At 42.3% G+C, this 21670-nt stretch overlaps 2 protein-coding genes across 2 annotated transcripts in view; both read left to right on the top strand.

Moving 5' to 3' along the window:
* Positions 1-12244: 12244 nt before the first annotated feature.
* Positions 12245-17818, top strand: LOC308363159 (ETS-related transcription factor Elf-1-like; the record flags this gene model as incomplete). Its single annotated transcript, XM_080835944.1, has 7 exons — positions 12245-12313; positions 12778-12928; positions 14623-14739; positions 15111-15260; positions 15355-15429; positions 15556-15748; positions 16069-17818. The coding sequence occupies 7 exons, from the start codon at positions 12245-12247 to the stop codon at positions 17225-17227; spliced, it is 1914 nt and encodes a 637-aa protein (XP_080692070.1). The 3' UTR covers positions 17228-17818.
* A 2989-nt stretch (positions 17819-20807) lies between these two features.
* sugt1 (SGT1 homolog, MIS12 kinetochore complex assembly cochaperone) overlaps positions 20808-21670 on the top strand; it is a 29946-nt gene continuing 29083 nt past the window's right edge. Inside the window, exons 1-2 of the mRNA XM_080834974.1 lie at positions 20808-21004; positions 21093-21141. Of these exons, the coding sequence (XP_080691100.1) occupies positions 20991-21004; positions 21093-21141 (63 nt within the window). The 5' untranslated portion in view covers positions 20808-20990. The remainder of the gene's footprint in view (positions 21005-21092; positions 21142-21670) is intronic.

The following is a 21670-nucleotide window of genomic DNA, read 5'->3' as shown; positions in this document are numbered from 1 at the left end:
ACATATTGGCATGCGCACGTACATACACACCCACACACACATTCACATATACACGCACCATCTCTTTTCATTTATAGTTTAACACATTCCAAATACTTGTGACCACAAGATATCTAGTCTGAATTTGTATGTCCTTTCCAATTTTCTTCCCAATCTGCTCCCTATCAACTTACGCCATTCCCTTTTTATTTAGTTTTTTGTTTATTTATTTTATTTCACTTTCACGTGTGAGAGACTTCGTTTCTTCCCCTCCTACATCATTCTGTGACTATAGGGCTTTCACTTGCTGTATGTCAACTCTATATAACTCTATGTAACTCCATGTCTAACCTTCTCTCATCCCAGGCCCTAAACTCTGTGAGGTTTGAAATATGTAGAGGAAGGGGGCAAATTATTCTACAGATTTTCCACTGTTGACCAAGAAAACAAGCACACCACATTGCATACATACTTTCCACACGTCAAAATAAACTCTAATTTGTTGTGCATTTAATGAGATTTTTATTGATTGGATTTGGATTTGCCAGTCTCACAGGTAATTGAATTAGTTAGTATATGACCCGAAGCCTTTTCCTGCTGGGTGAATCCCCAACCACTGTCTCCACATTAATTGGTTGCTACCATGAGCACCGAGAGCGAACCAGGGAGGGTTCACCAAGTTAAATCTGGCTCATGTTACACCAACATTTTGACAGAAGAGTGAAAATAGTCCTGCATACTTTCGGCTTACCAGTTCAAACACTTTGCAGGGGAAAATGTAGAGGCAACCAAATGCCAGAAGACTTGGGCCAACACAGAGCCTCACAGAGGAATGAAGGTTTTGGGCAGGCTCCCCTTCTTCAGGGTTTCGAATCAAGGGGTACAAACACATGGAAGCATCTTACTCATGCTGATCAAGGGGTTTGCCAAACATATGGACATACAGACCAATGGTGGAGCAGTCTCCTAATGGTCTATGAATGTATTTATAATATATAGTACTCTGAGAGTTATAATGGTTAATCTAGTAACAACACAACATCCATTATTTGCATGGCCTATTTAATTTGTCAGATTAGGTACAGTACAGTAAAATGGTCTTGTATTTAAAAGAAAAAAATTCGATCACTATGGTGTCTTATTGGAACAAATGTTCGTATGAGAGTTGTATGAAACATTCATACATAATTAAATATATAAAAGGGAATGTATTGAAACATTCACATATTATATAAAAAACATTCATATATTATTAAATATATAAAAGAGGGTTCTGTCCTTTGAAAAAGCTTAATTCATTGTTTCATGCCTTATGCAAAAGGACCATTAAAATGTACAGTATATCTCTATCTTCTCTCGAACACATGGCAGCATATGGTTCCTTATCTTTAGTTTGAAGAATCAACAAACTTTGTTTCTGGGTTTGTGTCCAGTCCTTTGTGGGTTCACATCAAAGGAATGCAAACCTCATTTCTCCTGCCCATGTTTTCAGTTCTGGCTTCTTTTGAAGAAAAATATTCAAGGCTTTGGAAGAGACTATTTTCCCAGAATTCTTCCAAAAACAGGGGGGACAACGTACCTCTAGTCTACTAATTGTATCTCTGTCTACTACAATTAACAATTTTCCCTAAAAAGTCATGTCTGTACTTCAGGTTGACTCTGGACACATGTGCACAAAATAAAACTGGGACCCAGGTTCATCCCAGACAGCACAGATTTTTTCTAGATTTACACACAGAGCTTGAGACTTTACGGAGGTACCAGAATTCCCCGCCACGCCCTTGTGTCTATATATCACATGTTTTGGGACTTCAGTGGCAGCAGAGAGGAAACTGATGAACTTGCTGCCAAGATGACAGGCAGAATTCCCTTGGCACAAACTGAAGGCTGCCCCCTACTGGTCCAATGGAGACATTTCCCCCAAGTTCAGTTCCTCGTCACACAATGGATTGCCCCCAGTGGCTGGATGAAAGTTTCTTCAACTTTAATAAGTCATTGTAACTTTGTCACTTTTCCTAATTGTATTAGAATACGGTAAAAAAACAAGTTGAGTGTAAAGGTTTCACTATTCTATCCACTTCAATTTCCCAATGAATCTGATGTATGCCACTGGAAATGCTACTGCCTAGCCCAATGGAATGTACTGTCACACTAACTACTGCTTTACCATGCTCTTAACAGGTGTGGCAGAAACTCATAAAAGTGCCTCACTGCTCAAGACCCAACCCAGTGGGGGTTGGAAGAGTATTAAGTAGACACTGGGAGACAGACCATGAACACTCAGTCTACACGCCTCTGTGTGGATGAGCCAGCCCTGCTGCACTCCCCATACCACCCAAACAGTGTGCAGCTGATAGTTCCCACCATGGTGGCGGCTTCAGCACAGCTCTACAGAGAGGCCTCCTCTACCTGTGTGCTACACCACCACACGCCTGCAGCAGCCAGTGGGGGGGGCGGGGCGTGATCGGAGCCGAATAACAGCACAGTTAGTCTCACTTCCTCTCACAACCACACGCTGTGGCCTCTAGCACCGGCAGCGCTCTCAAACGGAGAAAATAACAACACGACTCACAGCCGAAGGTATGGCGCACATTTCATATTAACTGAAAAAAGAAGTCAAATTTATATATATATATATATATATATATATATATATATATATATATATATATACAGTGGTGGCCAAAATTATTAGAACACCTGACAGATCTGGGAATATTGACCTTTTTTTTTACTCCAAAACATGATTTAATTTCATAATGTAAATGAAACATGCAGATGGTTGTTCTGAGCACAACAAATAACAGATGAAGTGAGTCCTAGTGTTTTTAACCACTTTTAACTTTAATATTTGGTACGCCCACCTTTTGCAGCAATTACAGCAGCACATCTCTCTGGCATAGAGTCAATATATTTCTTGAGAACTTCAACACTAATGTTATCCCATGCCTTCTGCAACTCAAGCCAAAGGCTTTCCTTTGAATGTACAATAGATCTGTCCAGTTTATTTTAAACTCGCCCCAAATTTGCTTGATGGGTTTGAGGTCCAGACTTTGAGAGGGCCGGTCCATCATTTTCAATATTCCAGCAGATTCCTTTATGTCACAGGTCGTACCGGCAATAGTTAGAAGAATGTTTAGGGTCATTGCCCTCTTGGAAAATAAATCCAGGCCCATTAACACGACTCGCAGAAGGTACCCTGTGCCTCACCAGAATGTTATGGTATACTTTCTTATCCATGATTCCATCAATTTCGCCAAATTCACCTGTTCCTGAGGATTAAATGGCACCCCACACCTAATAATACCCCCTCCTTGTCTAACTGTTGGCAAGAGACACTCAATTTTATATCTCTCCCCCTCACTTTGTTGAACATACACTCTTTGCTTGTTGCCAAACTATTCAAACCTGGACTCATCAGTCCACAACACTTATTCCAATCTTTCTTTGTCCATTTCTTGTGTTCTTTTGCAAATATCAGGCGTTTCACTCTATTTTTCTCTTTCAGTAATGTTTCTGTGCTGCTATTCTGCCAAAAAGTCCTTTTTCTCACAGCTTCCGACGCACAGTTCTTGAGGACACTATTGAACCATTAGTTATTGTGGTGTTAATCTCGTCACACAGTTCTCGTAAAGTCTTTCTTCGGTCCTTAAGACTGAGAATTCTGAGATGCTTCACTTGTCTGTCTGAAAAGTTAATTTTTTCAGCCTCTCCCCTCTCGGTTCTGGTGGCATGGCGGTCTAAAGTGTACTTTACAGTGCTTGGACTGCATGTCAAGTCCTTGGCTATGCATTGGTAACTACAGCCAGCATCAAAAAGGGCCTTTATTCGAACCTGTTGCTCACAAATTAGCTCATTCTTCACCTTAGCCATGTTCAAAGAGCAACATATGCTTCAAGACTGCCTCTAGAGGCTTTGAATCTATATCAATTGGTGGTGTGGCCTCAGTGACAAAACACTGATGCTACCAATCACTTAATGCGGAAGATAGGCCTTGTACATTCAAAAGAATCACGAGCTGTGTCCTAAGACTCTTGCATCACCATCAATTTAACCACGATCACACCTGACAATGATTACACAAGTCATTTGGCTTCTTCTGTGAAGGAACATGATTATGTGACATTGACAGTGAAATAGGCCTAGCTTGTTTTTGTACGTAAATTGACCTGAATCTACTTATGATGGCTCTATTCTACAGTTTATAGAGCATAATGATGACTTTGTAGTATTTCATTAGTTTTAAGGGTATTTTAATGGCCAATTCAACAAAAACAACTGACACTTCTTAAATATGCCTAGTGTTCTAACAATTTTGGCCACCACTGTATATATATATATATATATATATGTAGCCATACAGTTGGTGTGCATCTCTCTTTATACAGTAGGTTTTGCCTCTAGGTGCAGATAACTCTTTAAGTGAACTGAAAGTGAAAGCTATCCTACCGTGCAGTCCATGTGTCTAGATGGTGCGCGCCATGGTGTGGACTGCCATTCGAACAATGGAGCAGCAATCAGTGTGGACACATGCGTCCAATTTCCGATTTCAGTCCGATTTAAATTGGATATTGGACACATGTGACTCCCCAGAACTAGATTCATTGTGTCCAGCTTGAGTCCGACTGGACTCCGATGTAAACCCCTGGACACACGATTCGATTCCGCTGGGAATTGGACTGGGCGCGCATGTGTCTCTCGAAACTAGATTGAAATTGGACAACAACAACTTTTGCACGTGCTTGAGATCGTGCCCACAGACATATACATGCATCATATATGTCTATGATATGATAATCGCTGCTAGACGCTCAGTTCTTGTGCTCCCTCTCATTCACGTTGAAATACTGAAAGCGAAACTGAAACTTATAAACTGCAACGCAACTGTTTGGGACAGAATGCGCTAATTCAGTGAACAAATATTTTCATATTACTTTTTCACCAGTTGTTAGTCATGTAATCCTTTCATATCGATGTGAATCAATCAATACTAATACAAATTTAACTGTGGTGTATTTTTGTTTCATTTCACAACGTATTTACTGTATAATCAACGGTAGCAGATGTAAACATTCCGCATTTGATTTGAACTGACACGGCCAAGAACTAGTTGTGTCACTGCCATGTGCTTAGAGATAGAGCAGTTAACCCCCCATGGAGACCCCATGGAGAGAATTGAATGGGATCGAAGTGCTGCCATCATGTGTCCACACTGAATGACAGGGCACTATGGCTGCTGATGGCCAGACACACACACACATGCACACACGCACACACGCACACACGCACACACACACATACACACACACACACTCTCCTGAAGACCAGGCCACATACACACACACACACATACACACACACACAAACATCTGATGACCATGCCACACACACACACACACACACACACACACACACACACACACATACACGCACACACTTTCCTGAAGACCAGGCCACACACACACACAAATACACTCCTGAAGACCAGGCCACATACACACCTGAAGACCAGGCCACACAAACACACACACACACACACACTCCTGAAGAACAGGTCAGGAACGAGAGAAAGGCACACAACAAAAGGGACACAAAAACAGCTGCACTCCACATACCGTTTGCACAAAGAGTGGTGGTGAGAAGTTAAATATTTATGGCAACATGGGTAGATGATTATCAGAACATCCATTACACAAAGGGGTCTTGCAATTATTTTTTACACTCAGTCTAACGCCTCTATTTGATGTGTCAAATGTGAAGGCATGATTGGATGTGTGTTTGAAGTATGTCTCTGATTTGAAATAAGTGTTTGATTAATTTAGGCTTGATGTAAATTTTGTTTTCTGTGCTCTGACTTTCAAAGTACTCAAATGGAGCATGTTATACTGGGTTGAAGACATTTGGAGTTGCAGCCATGTAGAAGATTTTAATCTATGGGAGTTTACCGTGTACGTGCGCTTGTGTGTGCAGATATTTGTGTGTGTGTGTGTGTGTGTGTGTATGTGTGTGTGTGTGTACGTGCGCACGTGTGTGTGTGTGTGTGTGTGTACGTGCGCACGTGTGTGTGTGCGTGTATGTGTGTAAGACTCAGTAAGCTTAGAATCGTCACAGTGGTGATTAGTCAAGAGCCATTTACCTACACATGAAATAATGCTTTTTAGTTTCAACCATTTGTGAAATATGACTGATAATCAAATAAACACTAAATATTGATGCCTAAAATATAAGTATTAATGTAAAAGTGAAATAAATATAATAATTACATAACATTTGTAAAAGTCTAAATGTATACATTTGGAAGATTTGGATGGCAACTGCCCATGCCCCCCCCCCCCCCCCCCCCCCCCCCTGCGGTTTAGCAAAGGGAAGGGAGGTTTTCCTGTGCAGCTCAACATGGGGAACAAAACATCAGCATTGCTCATATGAACAGAGAGATTCCCATGGAACACACATCTAATGTAAATAGCTTTGGATGAATGCCGGAGAGGAGGGAATAAATGTACTAAACAGGCGGTAAACTAGTGTAGTCTAGCCACTGGTGTTATATATGCCTCACTAGCTGTGTTTCCAGTATTGGGCCAAATGCGGGCGAGCTAGTGTGAGCCAAGGCCAGTTGTGTTTCCCCTGTCACTTTTTAGGGCTTGATCACATCTCCTGTGGGCTTTCTCAGAGACAGAGGCCAGAGGCATTTGGCCTGCCGATTACCCCTGAGCCAAACAGTGCTTGAGTCAGAGTGTCAAGTGAGAGAGGTTCAGCGGCAAAACAACAAGATAACTAGTGGTTATCAAATGATCTACATGCAAAAAAATAACCTCTATTTTCCCCGTGTTGCAAACATGACGCAGGCAGGCTACAGACCCAGTGCATGTCATGATCCACAACCCTTGTGGATCAAATTTCAACATATTTCAATACAAAATACCACTGCCTAAAATCAACACAATATGTTTGGATGTTTAATTCAATTAAATTCAATTCAATTGTATTTATATAGCGCCATTACAATCCAATTGTCTCAAGGCGCTTTATTACCATCAAATTCAGACTGGAAGATCATAAAAGCTACTTTATTGCAAAGAACAATTAGCATGTTATGCTAGCCCAAAGGGAGTTTTATAGGCTACATCTTCAAATGAATGAGACTGTAACATTAGCTTGCTATGCTATCAAACAGCAAACCATGCCTCTGCTGTTAGCTGGGTTATATTTAAGGCACGTCTTCTTGTGATATAGATTGCTAAATGATCCGTTTCAATAAATGACAGTTTTAAACAAAAGAGGAGTCTGACAAATGTTACGTTATGAAGGATATACTTTATTTGAGTGTTAACTGTACGTTCCACCAAAAGAAGCAACTTATATTCCTTTCCTAAACATATTCTGCTATAGGTTATAGGTTCCTGGCATCCAGACTTTATCACATGATACCAGCTCCGGTTGGCCTGATTTTAGCCCTATCACGGCTACTGTCATTAAAGAATTAAATTAAGGAATGCAAAATTCTTAAATGGCTTTCTCTGTCTAACCAGTCTGACAGTAGAAGTAACAAACATATATTTTCATAGATCTATAATATGTGACAAAACTTGCCATATGCTTTTACTGGTCATATCATATACGAGTCAATCATATACTAGTCAAAAAACTGTTTCTGGTAGGGTTCAGAGTAATTTTTTTCTTTCCAAACAAATGCGAGCAGAAGACTATCGGAGGCATATTATTAGATGATAAATATGTTCGCAAAAAAATATTTACAAAAATCTGAATCTGAAGTATCAATGCAGTGTTCAAGGTCTAACCTAATAAGGAATTTATGTCATGCTCTAGCATGTCTTTTACACTTGGATTGTTAATTATTTAAATTACAATGCGGTTACTTCTTCCTAAAAAACGTGTGCTGTGTGCAATGCAAGGCTTTGCACCAACAGCAACAATATGTAGCACTGCTTTACCATCTATCTCTCTCTTGGCAAACACACACACACACACACACACACACACACACACACACCTGCCTCTGGAGTAAAGAGATGTTCCACAGCTTTGATCTGCTTCCTCTCTGCGAGTGTGTGAGATGTATACGAGGCCATCACTTGATGAGGTACACCCCCTTGAGGGCATGGAAATGGACATGGAGGCTTCACTATATTATCAAAACACCCACACCCAAAAAAAGAGAGACAGTAGAGGGGTGAATTGAGAGAGAGAGAGAGAGAGAGAGAGAGAGAGAGGGAGAGGGGGAGAGAGAGAGAGAGAGAGAGAGAGAGAGAGAGAGAGAGAAAGACAGTTCAAGAGGGAGAATTGTAGAAAAAGACATGGAGAGAGAGAGACATTTAAAGAGGGAAAGATGTAGAAAAAAGAGAGGGAGGGATAAATGGAGGGACAAAAAAATGCAGAAAAAGAGATGGAGAGAGAAAGCGCCATGGAGAAAGAGGAAGAGGGAGTGATGAAAGAGGGAACAGCAATAGAGAAATAAATAGGCCAAGGTTGATAACAGGATGGCAGAGACAGCACAAACCACTGCTGATAAGCAGTTTGCACCACCGTCTGCCCGACAAGGCTGTAGCTATGCTTACACATGGGCTGGATGGGGGTGGGGGGTGATTGTGTGTATGTGTGTGTGTGGGGGGAGGGGGGGGGGGGGGGGTCGGGTGGCGGTTGGTTTGCATGGGGAATGGGGAGGCTGCCTAGCATAACAATGGGTGAACTGCTTGGTCAGCAAAATGTTTGCTTTTGCCGGTACGTCTTCAGTTTCCTGAGACAGTTTTCAAAGCTTTCTTGAACACGGCCTCCGTCACTCAATTACACCCTGCTAATATTTGCTGATAATCATTTGCAGGCTGTTTAACCTGAAGGAACATGTTCAGCACAGCTCTGTGTGATGAGCCAACCATCGTCTTTTCATTATCAACACAAGCCTCCTTCAAATACAATTGTTAAAGCCAATACACAAACTCAATGGCCACAGACACATTTATTAGAGAACAAGCAACAAGAATGAGCCAGTCTGTCTGGCAGGATATTGATAGCTGAGTACCCGTCTACTTGCCAAACTGGACTGTGATCCTGTTGCTCAACTGGTAGAGCAAGGTGGAAAAAAAAATACAGTCATGGCTGGATGCCTAGGCAACACATATGCTCAACAAAATTGTATATTTGTAAAACACCACAAGTGGGATTTGGATAAAAGGCGACAGCTAGACGACTAAACGTGAATGTGTAAACTGCCAGGGTTGGGGTTAAGGGGTTAACGCTCAGTGTTGAGCTAACGTTTAGTCACGTGACCAGGTGGGGACCTCCGAGTGGGTCCTATGGGGACCTACATCTGCTTAGAGCACAACGCTTGGCAGAGCTAGTGCTTCCTGTGTGATAACGGCTTGTTTCTCTGCTGTTATTGTATGCACCTCACTCAGACCACACCACTTTAATGTATGGTTGTGTGTGTGTGTGTGTATGGTTGTGTGTGTGTGTGTGTGTGTGTTTGTTCGTGTGTGTGTGTGTGTGTGTGTGTGTGTGTGTGAGAGTGTGTTTATGTGCTTGTTTGTGGTGTGTGTGTGTGTGTGTGTGTGTGATTACATGTTTATATATGTGTGTAGGTCTTGTAGCATAGTTTCAGGTGACTGAATACAGATGACCGTTTTACAATCTAATTTCCATGCAGTCTTTCCACAGACTTATTTTTGCACCATTCTAAGACTCTCTATCATATTGGATTTTATCACTGCCATTAGTTTGTCTTAAGTGGGTGAATAGGACAGCAGTTATCTTTCGACTTCAGTTGTGTCTTGTCTCTTCTCCCTAGGGCTATAGTAAACATACTGCTTGAAGAAGTCGCAGCAGCCGCCTGCTGTAAGACACTCTGGTAAACCCCAGGGACTGAGCTTAGTTTCGCTAGGCCCTTCGCTTCTCTCTCTCTCTCTCCCTTTCAATCTCTTTCTCTCTTTCACTGTCTCACCACCACAGTGGGAGTTCAAAAGCGGCTCCTCTTCAGTGAATATGTGCTGGGGAACTTCAGATAGATGGTAGGGTGACCACCACTCATCTCATGATGTCAAAGAATAACGGTTTTACAACGTTTTATGGAAATGTGTAACTGCCGAGGAATCATCTTAATTAGCTGCCACTCACTAGTGCATGTGTTGGCTTCTATGTCGCTTCCTGAGAAACAAAAATAATCTAAAATGTTCCCTAGTCAACAAGACCTGCCTACACTAAAGCAAAAGGAGCTTTTATTTTTGGCCTTCAACTGAAGATTCACACATAATATTTCCACAAAGACATAATAAAAGACATAAATACACTAGAATACAAAAGTATACTGGAGCAGTACAGCACAATTTTGTAACTTAACGGGTCTCAATTATTGATGATACTAGTCTGTCAACTAGTATGGTAACCAAATACCTGTGGGAAGATTAGATCTAAACAGTGGTAGAGTCTGAATCAGTGGTAGAGGTACAGTATCAAAGGCTCATAGTGCTAATGTAGAAGGTCTGCCTTTGAAGGGTTAATTGCACCGACACTGTAAAACAGGCTCAGATAGGCGTGCTCTCAGGTGAGCCGTAGCAGTAGACTGGTTGTCAAGGTGAGGTCACCATGCTTACGTTCTGTAACCCGACACCCACAGGAGGGAGTGGCGAGCCAGAGAGGAATGGGGGAGAGCAGGTAGGAGATAAAAACCGCGAGAAAGTTGGCTTCTGACAACATAAACACAAGCAAGGCAAGAAGAAAGTAAAATAGACAACTGGATGGTCTGGTACAACCTAAAACAAAACAGCGGTCATCGGTAAATCAGGATTTTTATCAGGCAGTACCCCAAACGTCGTAAATGCTCGTGATGAGGTGAGTGGCATTTATACAGCAGGCGTACTGACCTCACCATGGTCAATTGTATGACAAACTATGTATTCCTTATTGAATTCCTATGTCTATGAATGATGTATTCTTGTTGGTTGGATGGGATAAGATAAGCACTGAAAAAGTGCACTGAGACCTCTGCTGGTAGGCCTCCTGTTGGCATAATGGTTGCTGGGTAAGCTCTGTCTTTTTATGATTTTGATGTGATTTGTCAGTCTGACGATGGGAATGGCTTACTCAGAGGAATGTGCTGTAATCTTTAAGTTGGAAGAGAAGACAGACAACCAAGAGGCTGGTGCTCAACCTCAGCTATGCCAAACACCAAAGACATTTCTTACGATTGATCTACAAAACATCATTGAAACAAAAGAACTGACAGCAAAAAACACACCCTCAACTTAGTTGGAATCTAAAGGGCATTTTTTGTTTTGTATTATATCACAGCCCTAGAGCAATGCGGTCGCTTGCGACTCACAACAAGTACTGCTTGCGCCACAAATGGCCATAAACAGAAGCCCCTCCACCCCAGCGCGCGCGCGCGCACACACACACACACACACACACACACACACACACACACACACACACAACTCAGTCAAAGAGGAGCTGACATTTTGCCTGAGTCTGGCCTGCCTGACCACAGCTGCACCCCCTACTCGCTCCCCCCCCCCCCCCCCCCCTGACGTCACTCAGACACTTCCTTCCTCTTTTCTCGTGTGCTGTGTCTATGAGCCAGATAAGCAACGAGAGAGCAAAAGAGTGTGTGTGTGAGAGAGAGAGAGCGCGCAAAAAAGAAATGGAGGGCGAGAACAAATAGTGTTTACAGAGCCCTGCGGAAAAGCACAGTACAGAGATAAGGTAAAGAGCGATGGGGGAGGGGGTTTGCGGGGGTAAAAAATAATCGCTCGGCAGAAAGAGTGGTTGCTGCTGGGCTTTTGACAGTTTTATTCTGGTTAGCGTGTCTGAACCATTCTGTGTATATATGCTCTGCGAAGCCTGACACATCTCCTTGATGTGCAATTTCAAAGCGCTTATCATTGGATGTGTGCTTGAGACATTTGCCTGTTTAAACACCCCAAGTCGGGCACAATGCTGTAGTCGCTCCATGGTGGACTGTTGTTTGTGTGTGCGTAATGGCTGTCTTCTCTGTCTGTTCTCACAGGTTCTAACTGCACTCCCCACCTCTTATCATCTGCTCCACTTTTGAGAGGGAAATACTTGACAAACAAAATCTATGGATTGTAAACAGTTTTGCTCCAGTGGAAGATTTTCTGAAGCGTCTCATTGCAACAGGCTCCTGAGGCCTTGGATGTAGGGTGTGGAAACTCTGGTTGAGGTATGCTGCATGCCTAAGAGGCCTACTGCAATGACACACTGAGCGCCCCCAACCCAACCCCCCCACCCCAATATGGCAGCTTTGGCTCAGGACGCTGAGCTAGACAGAGAAATGGTTGGCAACACAGAACACTTTCAGCAGGTAAGCATGAATCCGAGATATCTGCTTTTAACCACCTAACTGCCTTTCTACCTACAACTTCAATTTGATTAAATTCAATTCAGTTTTATTTATATAAACTTCTGGCCTTTTTCAGGGAGCAAGGCTTAGCGATCTGAATGTAACACTTATGTTGTACTTTTTGATTTACTTAGTTTTCACTGAAGCACATTAGCATGATCCAACAAATGAGCAATATGTTTCCCAAACAGTTACAGATTGGTAACAGCTGGTATTGATTATAATCGGCTTCCTCCTGATTAAGTATGTATGTGTCTATGTGCTTGTTTGTGGTGTGTGTGTGTGTGTGTGTGTGTGTGTGTGTCTGTATCTGTCTGTGTGTGTGTGTCTGTATCTGTGTGTCTGTCTGTGTGTGTGTGTGTGTGTGTGTGTGTGTGTGTGTGTGTGTGTGTGTGTGCGTGTGTGTCGACTATGTATGTCTGCAGCTTGTGGATCCTACTGCTTTCCCTGCTGTGATTGTGGAGCAGGTGCCCCACTCCCATCTGCTGGGCTACTCAGGTCTGGTGTGTGAACAGCAGCTCACCCATGCTCATCTGGGAACTCTCGATCAGGACGCAGAGGATGTTCCCTACTCAGGTGTGTAGGGTTTCTTCCTGTCTGAAATAGAAAAGAACATATTCAAATTAATTGTCTTTTGGCACTGCTATCGTGCATTTGACTGTATTGTATTTGTGTGTGATGATGAGAAAACACCTGGAGGTTGATGCCATGTTCTGGTTTTAGATTTTTTTAAAGGTTCCACCTAAGGTGTCTGTTGACTTGTCCAACGCTTGGTGATTCTATTTTTTAAAGCTGTATTGCAACTTGATATAGCCTAATTAATGCAGACTCAACCATTCTGATCTGCCTTCAGGCTTACACAACAATAATGCAGTAATTGGATTGAAAAGGTTACAACCATGCCCACCTTTCAGTTTCTTGACCCATATGGCCACTTCTTTTTGGTTGCAAATTGAAAAGTAGAAGCATCAGACTCACTGGGCTAAAGGATGCAAACATGCAAATGTGTGTGCTCGGACATCAAGCCTCAAGGGCATAGCCTAGGCTACATGCTTTGAAGGGTCGTTTTCAGAAAAACTAAATACTTGTTTTCAGAAAAAATAGCCTAAAAGACTAGTTTATAGTTGTTGTAGGCAAGCTCAAGGATCCCATATCTTATAGCCAAACCTTACTGGCCACAAAGCTGTCTCTTCCTACAAATATACCTCAGCCAAGGCCTCAATACTTAGGTGTGCCTGTCATGTCTGCATTGGAGTATATACAAAAATAAAACTATTTCATGCTGTAATTTGATGGTGACAGGAACAACCATCTTTTAAAGGTAACTATTGTTCGTTATGTCAAAGAGGAACAAAGGATGTTGCAGAGGTGTAAATATTTCTTTGCAACAAATCCTCTACGGCTTTTAATAATGGCTGTCTTCGCCAGGGCCTCACCTGTGCAAACAGCCCGTTGGGATACCTTCCCCTTTGTGGAAGTTTGTGTGTGCTAGAGGAGTATAGACCCCACCCCTCTCCCGTCGCACATGGACCAGGGAAGTGAGATAGAACATAATATTGACGTCAGTTGTGAGCCAGCTGGACCTACTCGAAACGTCGTGGCTAGATTTCCAACATCCTTCACTTGACAAGGAATCTGTCGTTTCCGTCCAAACTTCATATAAAACTGCACTGCTTTGAGGTCCCCCCGTTCTTCGGAAGTAAGTTTCAGGCCTGGTGACAAACATACTCTAATGCTAACAGGTTAGCTGTGCTAGCACGTAGCCAGTAGGGTGTCGATGCGTCATAGCAGCCATCGAAGTTGTTAAAATTCCGGCATTTGACCCATACTTCGACAGAGAAAGTAGTTTATTTCGCCCCTCTGTCAACTGAAATCAAGCACTGTGCATATTCTTGACGAAAATGTGTACTTTGTGTAACTTACCTGCCCTTGTCGCATCAACTGGCTAACTGTTTACATCTGAGGAGGGCACCAGCGGTGTAACCTATTAAGTTAGATTATAGAGCGCTTAGATATGAACCACACACGGAGTGACTTCAGATGGAGGCATGTGGGTGAACAAGTTTGGATGCAGTTTATGGAATGCACTGTGTAACTTCTCTGTCAAGCATTTATTTTTTAAATCTCTTGTGTATCTCGGTTCTCCCACGTCTGACTTTGCGTGCCTAGATAAACTTGCCCTTTGGATTTTAAATGAACTGTAGGAAAGAGTAAAACACGCCTTTTTACGTTCTTTACTAAGAGTTCGCCTCGTTGTTTTCTTGCTGCAGTGGACGCTTTTCAGAGTGGGGAGGAAGACACTATGGAGACTATAGAAGCTGCTGAAGCCTTGCTCAACATGGACTCCCCTTCCTCACTCAACCTCACCCTGGATGAGAAACACCTCTGTGAGTCACAGTCTGGATTGTTTAGGACTGTCTCCCCCTGGGGAGAAAGAAAAACGGAACAAAAGTCATCGCCTTTCTAAATCTACCATCCTTTTTGGATTAATGATATTAATGCATGCTAGTCATCGTCTAATCGTGAGGAGGAGAAGTAGACCACCCCCTTTGAGTGTTTATTTATTTTTAAATAAATGAACTGCTGAACTCTATCTCTACTGTATCTGAAATTCCATCTGGACTGACATGATTGGTCACCTATAACAAGAAACAAAAACATCTTTACACTGGTACCATAAACCTGTCTGGCTAAATGTGTTGGAGAGCATTACCCTGTTTGTCTTGCATGCCCACGAGCCTTTGCGATTTCTCTGCAGCACACGTTTTCCTAAGCGATGTCTTCGCCACTCCACTTAACCATGTGTCCCTCCTGTCAGACGGCCTCCAGGGGCAACCACAGTGGCAACTTCAGCTTCAGCGGGATGTTGAGGTCGAATCGGTCACTCAGCAGCCAAAGACCAAAAAAGGTACCCCGAACAAGACCCACTGTGACAAACTGTAAATTCATTAAAAGCAAACTAAACACTAAGTGGATAAATAATGTGATTCCTGTTTCAACAGCAAGAAAACCAAAGCGCCAGAGGACGGGCTCCCCCATACCAGATATTAACATAAAAAAAAGCAAAGATGGCAGAGGTATATAGCATTCTTTTCTCTGTTGGCCAATAATGTGTAATAAGAGAGAACAACAAATACAGTGACATCACACATATCACACCAGCTTCCTTTTGTTTAATGGAATTTCTTTCTTTGTTGCCGCAGGAAACACATTGTACCTCTGGGAGTTCCTAATGGCCTTACTGCAGGACAGGAATGCCTGTCCCAGGTACATAAAGTGGACCAACAGGGAGAAGGGCATCTTTAAACTGGTGGACTCCAAAGCAGTGTCCCAGCTCTGGGGAAAGCACAAAAACAAGCCGGACATGAACTATGAAACAATGGGCAGGGCCCTGAGGTACGTCATATAGGACGATCAAGGCTTCACATCTTTCTTTTTTTCAGATTTGATAAACAATACGGATGTACATCACGCCATCCTATGTTATAAGTGTTTAATCTCACGTTCTCTGGGTACAATAATCATTTAAGTTTAGAAAGGGGAGGATAGATTTAGCATTACCTTAATAAGGATCAGTAGTGAAGTGTAGCAGCAACAAACTGACCGATAAGTATCAGTCAAATGTACTCATAGCAGGTGCAACCCTCTCCGCTTTGGTGACCCAGAAATCTATGCAGGAGAAACCCTATAACGATATCTGTTGCTTGTTATTGCAGATACTACTACCAGCGTGGGATACTGAATAAGGTGGAGGGCCAGAGGCTGGTATACCAGTTTGCTGAACTGCCTAAAGACATGGTGTACATCGCAGACGATGAAGGCGATGGGGAAGGAGGAGGAGGAGACGACAATGACATGCAGCATGAGGCTGATCATGATGATAATGAAGATGATGACGACGATGTTGACGAAGGTGTTAGTGGTGATTCTGAAGATGATGTGGACGATGAGGAACCCTTAAGCGACCCGGAGTCTGTTAAGAAACCCACTGTAATTACTTCTTCAACACTGTCCAGTCCTGCCACAAAGCCATCTGCCAGAGGGGCTAGGGCCCCTGCGACTCATCGCCGGGCTATGAACGGAGGGCAGCGGGCTCACAAACCAGAGAGTGGAACCGGCGCTAACAAGAAGGGCAGGGCCCTTGGTCTCATCCAGCAGCAGCACCTGCCCATCGTCTCTGCGGAAATGCTGCAGACCCTGCAGAACGTGCGGTCACTTCAGCCCGGTCGCCATGGTTCTGTTTTCCGCACGGCGCAGCTCCTGGGGAGCCTCCGCCAGAAGCAGGACAACAGCGTCCCCGAGCAGGGAACCCTGATACAGCCCCAGACCCAGACAGACACCCAGACAGAGAATCCTACAACTCAAATCGTCACGCTGCAGCTCATCCCCGTCACGCCCTCCGTAGACGCCAACGGGACGCTCATGGCCGCACCTCAGCTCCTTATGCAGCAGGTGCCCTCCGGCGAGCAGCTGACGCTCATGCTGGAGAGCATGGGAGGGGAGCAATCGGCAGACTTGCTCCAAACAGAAACCCCCGTCCAAGTCATGCCCGACGGCACACCGGCCACGTCACTAGGCCCGGCCACAACAACCTTAACGCTTGTTGGTGCTGCCGGGCAACAGTTGGTCTCCCAACCTCCAGGCACTGTCATTCACTCGGTTGTCACAGCAACAGACCCAGAGAAGAACCTTTTGTCTGATGACTACGAGAACAGGGAAGACCAAGGAGGTCCGGTAGCCACGGAGACGACCTTTGTTACCCCCCAGGAGACGGAGGGAGGGGAGGACTTTGAAAACCAGCTGAAAATGAAGATGGAGCCGCTCAGCATCATGATCATCAATGATTCCTGGGTGGGCTTCAACTCCAGTATGTGAGCTGCTGAAGACTGAAGGCCAGAAAGAAGCAAATCCTTCTTTAAAAATGAAATCCAGGGAATACTGTTGGTTTAATGGACCAGAGAAGCTCACGGAACATGGGGCTTTGTGAAAAGAATCTTTTGTTCTGTGTCTATATTTTCGTTTTTTTATAAAAATAACATGCACTGGAACGTTTCTCCAAATGTACTCTGTACTTTCTGCCTTTATAATAATGCAATTGTGTCATGCCTAATATCTTGAATCCTTGAACAAACCACAGTTGTCTTGCAGTGTAAAGTACTCTTAACCACACACAAGTGGCCTAACATTGAAAATACTGTCAGCTTTCCCCAAAGACACATTTGGTGACTTTATAATTACACAGTGCCTCCAATGCAAGAAATAACATTTTTGTTCCATGGTAACTGTTTAGTGAATGCAGGAAGGGAAAAACCAAGCCATAGAGTTGAGCAGCCTTATGTAATAACTGTGGATAAAGCCATAATCATTCCAACACTCAATTGCTATAGAAACCTCACACAGATTAGACCAAATATATATATATATATTAAAAAAGAGTTTTATAACGCAATGGACCACCCGTCTGTGGAAAAGACAAAGGAATGCATATATGTGTAAAAGAACAGAAGGAAATTCTGTGGAATGTTTTCCAGATAGGCCAGAATGTTGCTCATGGATGATTCACAGGAGCGTCTGGATAGGATAGTTTCATTAGTACTGCACTATGTGAAAAGGGTCACACCAAAGGTCCTGAATGATTACATGTTGCTGGTGCCTTGTGTCAGTCGTGGTGCAACGGTTGTTTGTCTAACAAACAATATTTACAAAAAAAAAAAAAATTGTTTTGTTTCTGTTTCATTTTTGTAACTTTCCCCTCAGGGAGACAAAGCTCTGAAATAAAGCAAGAGCATTTTGCAGTCTTGGAATCGTCCTACTAACATAATGCAAAACTGGTAGTTTGTGAACCTTACTTTGTACTAGTACATTGATGGCCCTATCTGGATGTGCTGTCCAGTTGACAGTGTCATAGCATGCCACCAGGAAGTGCTTGATCCCAGCATGCATTAGGGGTGGCACATAATGCCTTCTCGGTGCCTCATTGGAATTTCTGTATTTATTGCCTAAAGTCTGTCATCTCTTGTGACCTATGCAAAAATAACATGCCTCTCTGTCCTGCATCATATGCTTTGTATTTATGTCATAAATGATGTGTGATTTTATCCTATTCATTTATTTCCATTATATTCATGCTGACCTCTTCACAAGTACACGGAAATCATTGAGTGTGCAAAGGCCATTCATTTACATTCCTGCCCTCATGAAAACAGCCTATTGCGTGATGTGATGTCCACAAAACCATTGTAGAAACTAAAATGACAAATATATTGTACAATCCAAATAACCGAAGCTTTGTTTTATACTGGTATATAATCTGAAGTTTCATACATTTTATTGAGTAGAATTAGATACATTGATGACATGTATGCCTCCTATTTGTATTTATGAAATAAAATTTACATTTTCACAAATGTGCCATATACAAAAGATACTTACCCATATATTGTCATTGTGAACATGGATGCTGTGAAGTATAGGCTTAATAAGTTATTTGTCTACTAAAATTCAAAAAACTATTTAAAAAAATATTTATACTTGGTGGAGAACCCCTTTTGTCAAAGAATTTTGATCAGAGGTTTGACTGAGTCATTCTAGAATATCCACTGTTTTTTAGCCACTACAGTGATGCTTTAGCTTTGTGCTTGGGGTAACTGTCCAACTGGCAGGTAATCCATCCAGCTCCAGTTTTACAACAGGCTGCAACTGGTTTTCTTGTGATATTGTGTAGATTTTATATCCATTCATCCTCCCTTCAATTCCAGTTTCCTGAGAAATATCTCCACAGCATAAGGCTTCAGCTGCCATATTTCATGATTGTGATGGTGTACTTTGAGGCACTGACAGTGATAGATTTATGCCACATATGGCACTTTGAGGACCTGCCAAAAAGCTGTATTTTGGTGTCATATGACCATAAACCATATGACCTTTTCCCATATCTTAGCAACCTCAAAACGTGCTTTAATGTTGATCTTCTAAAACAGTGTCTACAACATAGTTTTATTATTTTTGTGGACTCTTACACCTGCAACCCAATTCCAGCCACTGAACTTTCCGACACAGATTTTTCGGGTTGATATGTGGACAGTGCTGGCCTCTGTCACCGTTAATATCTCCCTTTGATGCTTGGTGCTTGGTTTAGGGGACAGGCTTTTCTACAAAGCATCAGGGTGATGCAACTTCCACTTTATTCATATGGATCCAATGGTGCTCAATTGGAAATGAAAACACTTAGATGTTTTCATGTAGTATTTTCCTCACTTAAGCATTTAATTTACTATTAAATGTCTTTTTAGTCTTCATTTAGTCTGTTATTCAACAACCTGGCTGATGACTCTTACCTTTGCCAAAGTGTTTTTAGATCCAAAAGGAGATCTCTACTTTAAGCGCTCATAAGTTGTGCCTAATTATGGTCAACTGTGGTCAAATAAGTAGTAGGCTACCTCTGTATCATTTGTGAATAATTTGTCATCTTCCTTACTCTGGGTCTCGAAAGCACAGGGATCTGAATACTGCATGCAACTTGTATATTTCAGTTTAAATGTATTTATTTTTAACGTAAGCAGACTGATCATTTAATTTTGTCTTTGGAAATATCCTATATAATAAAAATAACGTTTAGTATAAATGTTAACAATTAAAAATATCGATTGGGAAATGATGTGTAAGTAGCCTATCTTTTGAAATTGTGAAAATGGTGATGATTTAGAATACATCTGCAAGCCACTGTAAATATTCTATAACGAACCACATGCTCTGTGAGTAGGCTACATTCAGTAACTTTGAGTACCTACATTAACTTTGCATCTGCAGCACAATTTCAAGAAAAGCAATAAACATATACTTGTAAGCCAGGCATGCCTGAGAAACGTATTAACCACTCCTGTTAGCGCACCACATGCCAATGCCTGAGTGAAGCTTGGAATCTAGGACTGGACAGGTGTAATTATTCAATAGGGATGAGATTACCTTACACAAACCATTATTTTATGACTTGTGCCATGCAGAAGAAGTAAGAGGTAGAATTAATCAGAACCTGATTTGAGTGGCATTTGGCTCTCTACTTGGAATCATGCTGACTTGGCATAAGACAGAACAAGGCATAACAAAGTCTCAGTTGCAAAAATGTGCGTAGTTGCAAAGTTGGTTGACCTCCAATGATAACGGTTCGTTTGTGCAAATGCCCTAACCTCTTCCAGTCCAGTAATCTCTATACTTAAAATGTTTGAATTTGACAAGACACTTGGCTGTAACATGCCAAAATGAATAGACATATATTAACTTGTATTCTTTTGAATCCACAAAATCTGAGTTTTTAAGATGTGGATTCAGTAAATAGCAAATGTTAACTTGTCTGGCCTAGTCATGTGTCATTCTGTCGCTTTTCGTAATCTTATTCAGCATTCACCGTCGTCAGAACACTCAAGCCTCCCATTCACTAGGTGGTAGGCTACTGAACACCAAGCCTTTTTGCTTGCTGTCAATGTTGACTCCTGTAGCCTACTGCCGTTTCCAGTAGGTTAGCTATGTTGGAAACGAAAGTTCCATCCCCAGCTAGCTGAAACGACAACCCGGTAGCTTCATCATATTTCCCTCATCTAGAACTTTCTAGACGTCAGGTGGAAGAAACAGGCGCGCAATAATGGCAAACGAGAGGTAGGACGCCACTTTGTCCAGACATTTTAATTAAAACAGGATCCCACTCTTTGGTCTTTATTAAATGTTCTGTGATTTGTCATTGCAGGAGTTTTCCTGATACTTTCATAAACGAGAATCCACAGAAAGCTCTGGAGGTAAACAAACCACCACCGTTAACTGCTGGCTAGCAGGCTAGCTGGATGTCCAGTAGAAAACGACAACCTTTTATAAACTTTGTTCATTATTTGTAGGCAGAGATACTCTTGCAATGTCTCTTTAACGGTTCATGGTATAATTTAGGATAATAAGATAAACTGTTAGCCAGCGCAGAATATGACATGATCAGTGTAACATTACAAGCAAACCTGCTAGCATAGCTTGAATAGTCTTCCTGCTCGCAAACTAACGTTAAATGCTGGCAAGGTAACTGACGTTTTTAGCTAGCTATCTAGGATAGATAGCTAGCCTTATCACAGAGCTAACTGGTTCTTGTCAAATAGCAACATGCTGTAGCGAGCTAGTTAGCTTTTAGCCAGCCAGCTAAGTAACAGGTAACCGTATTTAAGTTGATAGTTTAGTGAGATTGTTGGTTAATTGTAATGAACTAACCATGTCAGTTAGCTAGTTGATGGATTGTTAGCATAACGCTATAACGTAGGCAAGTGAGCTAGCTAAAAGTCACTA

This window comes from Sprattus sprattus (genome assembly GCF_963457725.1).
Source record: "Sprattus sprattus genome assembly, chromosome: 3".
Taxonomy (NCBI): Eukaryota; Metazoa; Chordata; class Actinopteri; order Clupeiformes; family Clupeidae; genus Sprattus; species Sprattus sprattus.
Note: the sequence above shows the minus strand (reverse complement) of the source record. Positions and strands in the feature narration are given on the sequence as shown.